Genomic DNA, 12,111 nt, shown 5'->3' with positions numbered 1-12,111 from the left:
CCTTCTGTGTTTTTTTTTTTTTTTTTTTTTTTTTTTTTTGCTCCCTGTCTTTGCCTCCCTCCTTCCTCGCGAGTCTCAGGAGAAGCCGCGGCTTAAGGCCCCGCTGCTGCTGCCCGAGGCCGGGTAAGTGAGCCTCACCCGGACCCTAACCGGCTGGGCCCCGGCTTGCGTCGACCCCCGCAGGGCTTCAGGCCTGCGCGGCGCGCGGCCCGGGCGTCGGGGCCGCGCCTGACCGAGAAAGGCCGAGAACCCGGTTGGGCCCGATTGAGGAGGCAGAGAGGATGGGCCGGGGCGGGGGAGGGGGGAACCGAGCCGGGCTTAGGGGGTGGGGCCTCGGAACCGGGCCAGGTCCCGGTGCCGCGAGAATCGGGCCAGTGGGGCGTCTGGGATCGGGCTGGAGGGGCTCTGATTGGGGAAATCGTATGGGGACTGCTTAGGGACTGATTGGGGGACGTCGCGAGGATCGGGTGTGTGTAGGGGGCTGTTTCGGTGGGGCATGGTTGGGTCTGGTTGGGGGAGGCCGCATTGAAAAGTTGGGGGGGTGCTTGTTGGACCCTGATAGGGAAAGGGCTTCAGACTTCGGCCTAGAGGGCTTTTCTGGGTCTGAATGCGAGGCGTCGCTGGGATCAGTTGGAGGAAATGCCCCGGGGAGTGTTCGGCCAGGTCTAATTGGGGGTAGCCGCAGGGATCGGACGAAGAGGGTTTTTGGTTCGAGGTGGTGGGAGGCTTGGTCGAACTTGATTGGGGGAAGCAGCAGTGACCCGTTAGCAGGAGTTAATGCTGACTGGGGCGGGGGGTTGGAGCGCTGTGGGGGGAGGCTTTGCCAGACCTGATTGAGGAAGCGACAGGGACCCGTCCAGGGGCCTTCTGTCGCCGGATAGGTGGGCTTGGTTGACTCTCCTGCGGAGAGGCATCAGGGACCTGTCTGGAGGCTGCTTTGGGTCTGATTAAGGGGAATCGCTGGACTGCGTGCCGGCACGGGAGAGACCACGGGGGCTGGGGCGCTGTCGTGTTCTGGGGCAGGGCCCCTGGATGGGGAGGTGGCTGGGCCCTCGCCTAGCAGCTTCGAGGGAAGTGGAAGTCTTAGGGCCCGGAGCCGAGGGCGGCGGCATGGGCCGCGGTGGGCTGAAGGCCCAGTGTTGGGTGGGATGAGGATCCGCCGGGTCCCGTCGCCACCTCGCATGGCCCGCTTCCACATACCCGCGCCCGCGCTCCCGAGCCCGCGACTGCGCGGCCGTGGATGGCGCAGCTGGCGGGGACCCCGCACTTGGGCGGGCGTGGATCGGCGGCCTCCCTCTGTCCGCCGAGGACGCTCCCGCCCTGCTACCGCCGCCACCACCTCTGCGGGGGCTCAGCCCGGGACTCACACGGAGTCCCTGGGATCCAGCGCTGATCCTGGCCCCTACCCCCGCAGTTCACCTTGCACCATGGACTGGCAGCCAGACGAGCAGGGCCTGCAGCAGGTCCTGCAGCTGCTCAAAGACTCGCAGTCGCCCAACACAGCCACGCAGCGCATCGTGCAGGATGTATCCTTCCTTCCTTCCGGGTCTGGGGGGACGGGGCAGACATCTGCAGCTCCTGAAGGCCAGAGAGGAAGGGGTCTACTCCCTAATTCTTAGACTCTTTCTGCTGTGGCAGGAGCAGGAGCAGGCCTTGGCAGAGAATTAAGGATTAGGATTATTGGCTCCCATTCCCAGAGGAAATGTGGCCTGCCAGGAGAAGGGGGCACTTTTAGGTGGTGCTTGGCTTTAGTTGAGTTTCATGGGTAAAATTTCCTTTTTTCATTGGTCATTTAAAATGCTGTAAGTTAAACTTTTAAATGATTTAAACCATTAGCAAGTTTCACTTGAAAGTGTGAGTTCCCTTCTTTTTAAAAAAAAAAAAAAAAACCATGCCACATTGGATTGCTAGTGAGTGGAGCTGCCAACTTCAGAGAGAGCTGAGTTTGCTAACCCTCTCCTGCTCTGGCCAGATCTTCAGGAGTGGTGGGAAGCTCAGGCATGCTCCCCCACCCGCTGTATGAATCTCATGTGCCTGAAATGCTGTGTTATTCTGGGCATGGGGGTTGACAGGTGGGGTTCCAGGAGCTGGTTGCCTCGTCCCCATAGTCAGAAGTAGTATCAGCTATATGGCAGTAAGGGGGCTCTGCCTGGGGAAGACCTCTGTCACCCAAGACCCTTAACAACCTAGCAGAAACTCAAACAACTGAACCAGTTTCCCGACTTCAACAACTACCTGATATTCGTCCTGACCAGACTCAAGTCGGAAGGTATGCCCTTGGTGTCCCTCCACACAAGCCTGACCCCACTTTCTCCCTTGTGGTTCCCTGAGCCTCAGCCCTCTTCCCCCAGATGAGCCAACTCGCTCTCTCAGTGGCCTCATCCTCAAGAACAACGTGAAGGCACACTACCAGAGCTTTCCACCACCTGTGGCCGACTTCATCAAACAGGAATGTCTCAACAACATCGGCGATGCCTCCTCGCTTATCCGGGCCACCATAGGTAAGAGGGTGCAGCGGGAGTCAGCCTGTGATGATGCCCTGAGCTGTCACTCCTGGCCAAGAAACTTCTCAGTGTGTTAAGGATATTGATTCACAGAATGTTCCAGCACCGTGGATGGTAGTGTAGTACTGTTATTACTGCCATTTTACAGATGAGAAAACTGAGGCACATAGATGTTAAGGGATTTGCCTGGCAAGTAGCAGAGCTCAGAAGTGACTAGGTCAGGTCCATGCTCTGAACCATTCCCTCCTGAAACAGCTGTTCTCACTTCTGAGAACAGAACCTAGATGGCTTCTCCCTCACCTCCTCAGGTCTTTGCTCAGATATCAAGGTGTCACCTAGTAAGGCCTTCTCTAGCCACTCAATTAAAAATTGCTACCCTCATCCTCAGCACTTGCTAGCCATCTTCTCTGCTTTATTTCCTCCCTTATCTCTTGGCATCTAGCCACCCAGGTCTTTTGCTGATTTATCTTTACCTCACAGCCTCCCTCACTAGATAGTCAGGTCCTAAGGGCAGGGATTTTGTGTTTAGTTCTGTGCTGCATCCCAGGGCCTGAAACAGGGCTGGCTCACAGTAAGACTCAAGAGGATCTCAAAGAGTGTGTAGGGTTACAGGCGGTAGCGCACAGAAAGCGTGTGTCTGGAGTGAGTGCGCAGCAAGGAGGGCTGGGGCGCCAGGCAGGCCCGCACCCAGCCTGAGGCAGCGTCCTTTCCTGGCCGCCCCAGGCATTCTCATCACCACCATCGCTTCCAAGGGCGAGCTGCAGATGTGGCCCGAGCTGCTGCCCCAGCTGTGCAACCTACTCAACTCGGAGGATTACAACACTTGTGAGGTAGGGGACGAGCCATGGTCTGCCTGCCTAAGCGGGAGCTGGGGCAGACCGGGACCCACACCCACGTGCCTGCTCCCCTCCACTCAGGGAGCCTTCGGAGCCCTGCAGAAGATCTGCGAAGACTCATCCGAACTTCTGGACAGCGATGCCCTCAACAGGCCCCTCAACATCATGATTCCCAAGTTCCTACAGTTCTTCAAGCACTGCAGCCCCAAGATCCGGTGGGTGCGGCTCCCCAGGGGTCTGCAGGGGGCCTGGAGCAGGGGGGACGGGTGGGGTCAGGAGTGACCCATGTGCGCCTGCCCCCTGCCAGGTCCCATGCCATCGCCTGTGTGAATCAGTTTATCATGGACCGGGCCCAGGCACTGATGGACAACATCGACACCTTCATCGAGGTGGGCCACTGGGCTGGGGAGGGGAGCAGGGGGAGGGCCGAGGGCCCAGCCACAGCTGACCCCGGCTTCCCTGCAGCATCTGTTCGCCCTGGCCGTGGATGATGACCCTGAGGTGCGGAAGAACGTGTGCCGTGCACTGGTGATGCTGCTGGAAGTGCGGATCGACAGGCTCATCCCCCACATGCACAGCATTATCCAGGTGTGCCTGGCCAGGGCCAGCCCGCGTGTGCGCTGAGGGGTGGGAGGCAGGTGGGGAGCCACCCCTGGCCGGGCCAAGCCTTAGCCTTTCTCCCATCCCACCCCAGTACATGCTGCAGAGGACCCAGGACCATGATGAGAACGTGGCCCTTGAGGCCTGCGAGTTCTGGCTGACACTGGCCGAGCAGCCCATCTGCAAGGAAGTCCTGGCCTCCCACCTGGTCCAGTGAGTGCTGCTTCTGCCCTCTGTCCCACCCCAGCCTCCACCCCTTGCCATGCCTGTGCCTTTCCTTCTGGTCAGCTCCTGCGCTAGCCTCAGTCCACATCTTGTATCTCGGCTTACTTTTATTCCTGTGCACGTTTATTTTGCAAACGGTAAGTATGTAGCTTTAATGACTTAAAAATTAGGTTAAGTTATAGGTGGAAAAAAGTGAAGACTCAACAGAGGCTTTAGGCATAGCTGGATCCAGGTGCTCAAAGGATGTGAAAGGCGCCTGTCTGGTCTCAGATCTACTTCCTCTATGTTGGCTTTGTTCTCAGGCACAGCCTTCCCTCGTGGTAGTACTGTGGCCTTCTGCAGCCTTCCAGCTCAGGAGCCTCAGAGTAAAGAAATTCTCTCTCAACCAGTATCTCCGCAAAAGTCCTAGGGCTGATCCTCCTTGACCAACTTGGATTACTTTTCTATCCCCGAGTCAGTGAGGGCTCTAACCAAAATCTCCGATCCCGAGGTGCATGGGCTCCAGCTGAGGGGGCAGGCTGCCCTGCCTGTTTGGTCCCCTAACCAGGCCCCATCCTAGGGAAGTGCCTGGTGACAGGGCCACATGTCCCTGCTTTATGGTGTGCTAGGGGTCAGGCACTATTCCAAGTTTCTCAGTGTATTCAGGGGTCGGGAATTCACTGAGTGGCCAGGGGTCTGGGTCCAGAACCTTCCTGTGGAGCTAGGAGTAGTGTCAGCTCTGACCCAGTCACAGTGGCTGAGACTTGGCTGAGATCGTACCCACTAAGGGAAATGAGTGGGTGTAGCATAACCAGGATCAGCATGTGCAGTCGGCCCCTTGGCTCCCTGACCTCCTCCCCTCCCCCCTTCTTCTCTCTTCCCCAGGCTGTAAGCCCCCTCTGGGGCCCCTGCATCCTGATTAACAGCCTCTCTTCCAACAGGTTGATCCCTATCCTGGTAAACGGGATGAAGTACTCAGAAATCGACATTATCCTGCTCAAGGTAAGTTAGGGCTGACCACCAGGCACAGGCAGGGGGATGAAGGCGGGGGCACTGGGGATGGGGGCCTCTGTGGTGCTTAGCCATCTGCCTGGCTCCACAGGGGGATGTGGAGGAGGACGAGGCCGTCCCTGACAGCGAGCAGGATATCAAGCCGCGTTTCCACAAGTCACGCACAGTGACGCTGCCCCATGAGGCCGAGCGGCCTGATGGCTCTGAGGATGCAGAGGATGATGACGACGACGATGCTTTGTCCGACTGGAATCTGAGTAAGTGGCCGGGCCTGGGGTGAGAAGGGGGAAGTAGGGGGCAGCAAGCCCTGGGCTCCCCGCTCAGGAGGGAATCAGAAGCCTATATGGAGCGAATCATGAAGATTCTAATCATGATCTCTCATCCTGGGGGGCACAGAGAGGAGGGCTGGTGGCCTGCCCGATGTGCCTCCCTGAGCCCGCCACCCCTGCCCCCCCATCTCCCCTCCCACCCCAGGGAAGTGCTCAGAGGCTGCACTGGACGTCCTGGCTAACGTCTTCCGGGAGGAACTGCTGCCCCACCTACTCCCCCTGCTCAAGGGCCTCCTCTTCCACCCCGAGTGGGTGGTCAAGGAGTCGGGCATCCTGGTGCTGGGCGCCATTGCTGAGGGTAAGTGACCTGCCAGCCTGGCTGCGCCTGACCTCTGATCCCCACGCTGGTGCGAGACTGGGGCTGGCCCAGGCAGGCTTGTGGGGGGCGACGCCATCCCCAGGTTCTCTCCAGAGGCCTGCTCACCCCACTCCATACAGCTCTGGGATTTGAATCTTCCCTTCAGCCCGTGGGCCTGAAAGGGACCCCCGAAAGCAAGCTCTCTCCTTAATTCTCATGGACAGGCCATAAGCATAATAACAGCAACAATAAAACAGGCACTTCTGCAGTGCTTGCCCCACAGCAGGCAGCCCTGTCCTGCGGGCTCACTACCACCTGAGGAGGTGGGTTTCTTAGATGGGGGAACTAAGGTGCAGAGATAATCAACGGCACTTCCCTCGCCACCCAGAGTGAAGCTGGGCCTCAAACCTGCTCTGGCTGCGGGGCTGGCCTGCCAGAATCAGAAGCGTGCAGCGGTGTTTCCTTAAACTTCACACGGTGTGCTTGTGCTGTGTTGACATGGTTTCCAGGTTCCCCTCGTCCCGAGGGGTGGGGTGCGCAGCGTGAACTACCAGAGGGCTTTGCAGAACTGTTACAGGCAGCACACACGACCCCCTCAGCATCCAGGCCTGCTAGAGCAAGCAGAGAGGGCAGCAGGAGCCCTCACCCTGGAGAGCTTTTCAAAGTTGTCTAAGGAAATGTTTCCTCATATAATAAGTAATGGGTCTTATGTTAACAGGACACATGACACGTCACACAATGCACATATGTATTTTAATAGACTTACGTGAAGTGTTCTGCATATATAATGGGAAAAGATCTCAAGGAACTGACCCTAAACTGGTAAAAATAGATCTCATGGCGTGGGATTATCAGAGGGTGTGCTATTTATTACCTGTGTTCTGTAATGAAAAGAGAGACACAGTCAAGGGTTTTTAAAAAGAGAAGATGTAAAGTAGAAAAAGAAAAATCACAAACATCCAAGAAAGGTTTCAAAGGAAAGGTCCTTTCTGTCCATCTGCGTTGTTACTGCCCATAAAGCCCAAGTCAGTGTGCAGCTTGGCCATCTATGAATGAACTAGTGACCAGATAAAAACATCACAAGCCCTGGAATGGGGTGGAGCTGATGGAGAGGAAAGTCTTGCTCTGATGCCGTTTCCCATCCCCATCCTGCCTTTCACTGGCTCTGTGACTCTGAGCCAGTTATTTAACTTCCAAGCCTCAGTTTCCCCATCTGTCAGGTGCGGCTGATCCTCTCCCCAGGAGGGTGGATGTGACCCGGCCCAGTTGGGCTCAGCCTTGCCTCTGTGCCGGCTCCTTGCAGGCTGCATGCAGGGCATGGTGCCCTACCTGCCAGAGCTGATCCCGCACCTCATCCAGTGCTTATCAGACAAGAAGGCCCTGGTCCGCTCCATCGCCTGCTGGACCCTGAGCCGCTATGCCCACTGGGTGGTCAGCCAGCCCCCTGACATGCACCTCAAGCCTCTGATGACAGAGCTGCTCAAGCGCATCCTGGATGGCAACAAGAGGGTACAGGAGGCGGCCTGCAGGTGAACCTCGACCCCTGGCCCCACAGCCCTCACCTCACCTGGCCCCACTGGCTGCTCTCTGGGAAGTGATGATACTCATGACCCCTGACATTGTACTGATTTCTCACGTATTCGTACTGGCTGATCCCGAGTGCACCCTCCCTGACCCGACTGAGCCCAGCCCTGCCTGTGGCTGCCTGCTAAACCCCTTCCCCCTTCCAGTGCCTTCGCCACCCTGGAGGAGGAGGCCTGCACGGAGCTGGTCCCTTACCTCAGCTATATCCTGGACACCCTCGTTTTTGCCTTTGGCAAGTACCAGCACAAGAACCTGCTCATCCTCTACGATGCCATCGGCACCCTGGCCGACTCTGTGGGCCACCACCTCAACCAGCCGGTGAGACCCTACAGCGGCTCCCTCCTCCCGATCCCTGTGCCCCTTGGCATCCGGTGACCTGGCGGCGACCCGTGTCGCACGCCAGGGACGTGGCCATGACCTCGACAGGCAGACAGACAGACCCGGCCCCAGCCCTCGCCCTGTTCCCAGTCTAGTGGGGGAGACAGACAGTTATGAGACAGCGTGGTAAGTGCTGTGCCGGGGGAGCTCAGGGGCCTGCAGGAAGCAGGAAGAGCTGACTCAGGCTCCAAGGGGCAGGAGGGGGGTGGGGGTGGGGCTCGGGATGGGTGAGAAGGGAGTAAATTTGAAGGGCCTGGAGGTCTGGCTGGATGGCGAGGCCTCGCAGGGCCCCATGAACCAAAGCGAGGAGCCTAGACCTCATTGCTCAGATGACGGGCACCTCTGAGTCACAGGGAACCCTGCTGGTTCCCAGGCCACCACCCACACCCAGGGAGCCCCAACTTCCTGCTCCCCTTCCAGGAATACATCCAGAAGCTGATGCCTCCGCTGATCCAGAAGTGGAACGAGCTCAAGGATGAAGACAAGGACCTCTTCCCTCTGCTGGAGGTGGGTGAGCTCCAGGCCCTCTCCTGAGGCCCCGTCCCACCCACCTGAGCTCACCTCTCCTGCCCTCCTCCTTGCCAGTGCCTGTCATCAGTGGCCACTGCCCTGCAGAGTGGCTTCCTGCCCTACTGTGAGCCCGTCTACCAGCGCTGTGTTACCCTGGTGCAGAAGACGCTGGCCCAGGCCATGGTGAGCATCCCTCCAGCACCACCCCTCCTCTGCTGCTGCCCCAGACTGGGCCCACTCCCCTCACCTGCCTGCCCCCTTCTGTGCCCAGATGTACACCCAGCACCCTGAGCAGTACGAGGCCCCTGACAAGGACTTCATGATCGTGGCGCTGGACCTGCTCAGCGGCCTGGCTGAGGGCCTGGGCGGGCACGTGGAGCAGCTGGTAGCCCGCAGCAACATCATGACACTGCTCTTTCAGTGCATGCAGGTGGGTGGGCCCCTCGCGGGCCTCTAAGTGGACAATGGTGACACCCAGCAGCCTTTGTGGGCTGCCTTGGGTGGACTCAGGGCCTTGGTTATGCCCTGAGGACATCAGGGAGAAAGGACCCATTAAAAAAAAAAAGCTTGTAATTATTTTTAAAAGTGATTCAAGTAAGACATGTAAAATCTCATTGAAAAACCTAACAATGTAGAAAATTAAAAAGTAGAAAATAGGAAATGTGAAAGCACAAGCCCCTCCAGTATCACGCCCCTACCCCCCAGCGTATTGAGGATGGGCAGCAGTTCCAGGTGCTCTCTTCTGTAGTGGTACCGAGCTGGGCATTCTTGTTCACATGCCCTGAGTCCCAGATGTACAGATGGGGCCTGTAGCCTTGGCACTGGGAAGTGGCAGGGTCAGGTCATGCTCCAGGACCTGTTCCCTTAGCTGCCCTGCTCTGAGGGGTTAGTTGGGATCCCGGCTGGTTGGGGGAAGGGGAGCCCGGCCACGCTGACCCTGCTCCAACCCCCAGGACTCGATGCCTGAGGTCCGGCAGAGCTCCTTCGCCCTCCTGGGAGACCTCACCAAAGCCTGCTTCATCCATGTCAAGCCCTGTATCGGTACGACCCCCATTTCGTCCTTACCCCATGACCCCAGCCCTGGCCTCAAGTGATGGCGAGATGACCCGGGAGGACTGTGACCGCACTGGGATGTATTCGTACTGTCTGACGGGGCCTGCCCCGCAAGTGTCAGAAGCTTACCCTGGCTGGCCCTCCTGCTCAGCACCCTTCTTTCTCCCTGCCAGCTGAGTTCATGCCCATCCTGGGCACCAACCTGAACCCCGAGTTCATCTCTGTCTGCAACAATGCCACCTGGGCCATTGGCGAGATCTGCATGCAGATGGGTAAGTGCCCCACAGCTAGGCAGGCCCTGTCCCTCCCCATTGGCTTGTTCCCAGCCTGGGGCCAGGAGTCTGGCTCTAACTGACAGGTTCCCTCTAGAGGGCCCTGGTGCTCCTTGAGGAAGGCTCCGATTGGCCAGGGACAAGGGGACACCTCTGCGCATTTTCATCCGAGATGGGGACACATGGCTGAAAGGCCATCTGTAATTGGCTTTTCCAAAGAGGCACAGGACAGGAGGCCTGTACTTATTGGATTACTTGTCACCTCCCTCCCCTCCAAGCAATTGGCTGAAAGGCCCCCTGGGATTGGTTGGGAGACTGTCACTGCTTCTCTGCTCTCTACCTAACCCCACAGGGAGGCTGGGTGGTATGGTCTCACCCTGGTGTCCAGCAGTGACGCCAGGGAAGCTTCTGGTGTTGGGAGGGTGTGGGTCTGTCTCTGGTTGGCCATGGAGCCTGGGCAGCAGATAGCCAGAGAAGGTTGCTTGCTCCCTCACTGGTTGGCCAGTGTCTGGATACAACTCAGGTCAGTGTGGGTGGCGTGGGCTGTGTGGGGCTCTGACTGGCCTGTCCCCCAGGGGCAGAGATGCAGCCCTACGTGCAGATGGTCCTCAACAACCTGGTGGAGATCATTAACCGGCCCAACACGCCCAAGACGTTGCTGGAAAACACAGGTGGGCCCCAGGCCTGGGCCCTTGCCGCCCCCTTGCCCGCCTCCTGGAGGTGGGGTATCCTGGCTGGGAGGGTAGCTGACAAGAGGCCTTGGGAAAGAACCAGGGAGGGTGACTGGAGGGACCTGGAATGGGGCTATGGGAGGAAGCCTAAGAAAGATGTTGGCCTCGGGGGAGACCTGGGAGAGACCCAAGCAGGGTGGGGAGGAGACCCTGACCGGGCCAAGCTTGGGGGCCCAGGGAGCTGGCAGGAGCTATTCTCTTGGGGCCCGTGGGGCGGGGCTGGTGCCTCGTGCTAGAGGCCCTGCCACGTACCGGGGCCGCTCGGGGTTGCAGGTCGCCTGACGAGTCCCTCTGCCATTCCAGCCATCACCATCGGCCGCCTGGGCTACGTGTGCCCACAGGAGGTGGCACCCATGCTGCAGCAGTTCATCCGGCCTTGGTGTGTGCCCACCTGTGTGGGGCCTGCCGTACGGTGGGCTGGGTGGTGGGGGGAGGGTGGGACAGGCCCGACCCAGTCCCTCACCTGTGCCCACCCAACCCTACCCTGCCCACCCGTGGATGCCCGACCCAGCCCCACTGAGCCCTGATCTCCTGCTTCCCCCACGCCTCACAGATACATGTCCCATCCCAGCCCCACCACCCACTGGCCCGCTGCTCCCTGCTGTCCCCCACAGATGTCCATCCTGCCCCAGGCCCACTGGCTGATTCCCCACTGCTTACCTTCCCCACAGGTGCACATCCCTCAGGAACATCAGGGACAATGAGGAGAAGGACTCGGCCTTCCGAGGCATCTGCATGATGATAGGCGTCAACCCCGGGGGTGTTGTGCAGGTTGGGGCAGCTGGGCTCTGAGGGAAGTTGCTGGGGCTGGGCTTGGACGGCCCCTCACGTGGGATCCGTCACGTTTCAGGACTTTATTTTCTTCTGCGACGCTGTAGCCTCCTGGGTGAGCCCGAAGGATGACCTTCGGGACATGTTTTATAAGGTAGGGCTCCCGCTTGGCCCTGATCTAGTCTCGGAAGGCGGCAGGGTGGGGAGAGACCGAGTTCATCTTCATCTTGCTCCGCTCCGGGGCGCCCCTCACCCCCTCCCTCGCTGCAGATTCTCCATGGCTTCAAAGATCAAGTTGGGGAGGAAAACTGGCAGCAGTTCTCAGAGCAGTTCCCGCCGCTGCTTAAGGAGAGGCTAGCTGCCTTCTACGGGGTCTAGATGAGTACTGCGACTGCCAGGTGAGGAGGCCGTGTGCAGAGAGGGCTGGCACTGTTGTGGGAGCCAAAGGGGCGCAGGCCCTGACCCTCTCCTCTCCTCACAGGTTTCTGTCTGCGTCGTCGTCAGAGGGGTTGCTGGGGAGCGCGCTGCGTCCAGAAGTCGCCGTGCCCTGGTCGAGGGGGGTTAGGGAGGAGTGAGTGGGACCCAAATCCAGACGCCCTCCCCGTCCATCTACCTGCCATACCCGGCCATAGGCCGGTCAGCGGGTGGGCAGGTGGGTGGGGCCTCCACGTTCATCCTATAAATGGGAGGGGGGTGGGACTTCTTGGCAGCAAGGGCCCCTTGCTCTAATTGGGGTCACCTCAGGCAGCCTACTTGGGCCAGCCACGTGTGGGAGGGAAGAATCAACACGGCCGACCAAATCCGGCTTAGGATGAGGCAAGGGAAAAGCAGGTGGGGAGGGGGGTCCTTGTAGAGACACGTACACTCACACGTACACACGTGGCTACACGCATGTGCGGGCGCTGCAGCCAGCCAGGCTGGGCCAGCCGCCCCACCATTTCCCCGACTGCATGGAGACAGTAGAATTAGTGAACCCCTGAGTTAACTCGTAAGGCCTTCCGTGTAACCTGCATCTAGAGTTTAAGAAGCT

The 12,111-nt window shown here is 59.0% G+C and overlaps 1 protein-coding gene and 1 non-coding gene across 4 annotated transcripts; both read left to right on the top strand.

Moving 5' to 3' along the window:
- Positions 1 to 48: 48 nt before the first annotated feature.
- On the top strand, positions 49 to 12,105 carry TNPO2 (transportin 2). Of its 3 annotated transcripts, XM_024767417.1 has the most exons (25): positions 49 to 123; positions 1,415 to 1,526; positions 2,194 to 2,269; positions 2,352 to 2,501; positions 3,228 to 3,334; positions 3,422 to 3,555; positions 3,648 to 3,729; positions 3,806 to 3,928; positions 4,035 to 4,153; positions 5,086 to 5,146; positions 5,247 to 5,412; positions 5,630 to 5,782; positions 7,086 to 7,311; positions 7,513 to 7,684; positions 8,165 to 8,251; positions 8,330 to 8,437; positions 8,526 to 8,684; positions 9,208 to 9,295; positions 9,481 to 9,579; positions 10,155 to 10,250; positions 10,584 to 10,689; positions 10,982 to 11,081; positions 11,161 to 11,235; positions 11,352 to 11,479; positions 11,563 to 12,105. In XM_024767417.1, the coding sequence occupies exons 2-24, from the start codon at positions 1,428 to 1,430 to the stop codon at positions 11,457 to 11,459; spliced, it is 2,694 nt and encodes an 897-aa protein (XP_024623185.1). In that variant the 5' UTR covers positions 49 to 123; positions 1,415 to 1,427; the 3' UTR covers positions 11,460 to 11,479; positions 11,563 to 12,105. The 3 variants fall into 3 exon arrangements, with proteins under 3 accessions (XP_024623185.1, XP_024623183.1, XP_024623184.1); XM_024767415.1 differs by lacking the exon at positions 49 to 123 and having other exon boundaries at positions 457 to 1,526; XM_024767416.1 differs by lacking the exon at positions 49 to 123 and having other exon boundaries at positions 458 to 1,526; positions 10,614 to 10,689.
- Positions 7,371 to 7,440, top strand: LOC112414941 (small nucleolar RNA SNORD41). The gene has a single exon (XR_003006239.1). It is a non-coding gene; the product is annotated as a small nucleolar RNA SNORD41 (small nucleolar RNA).
- Positions 12,106 to 12,111: the final 6 nt, after the last annotated feature.

Source organism: Neophocaena asiaeorientalis, unplaced genomic scaffold (assembly GCF_003031525.2).
Source record: "Neophocaena asiaeorientalis asiaeorientalis breed wild unplaced genomic scaffold, Neophocaena_asiaeorientalis_V1.1 scaffold87, whole genome shotgun sequence".
NCBI lineage: Eukaryota > Metazoa > Chordata > Mammalia > Artiodactyla > Phocoenidae > Neophocaena > Neophocaena asiaeorientalis.
Note: the sequence above shows the minus strand (reverse complement) of the source record. Positions and strands in the feature narration are given on the sequence as shown.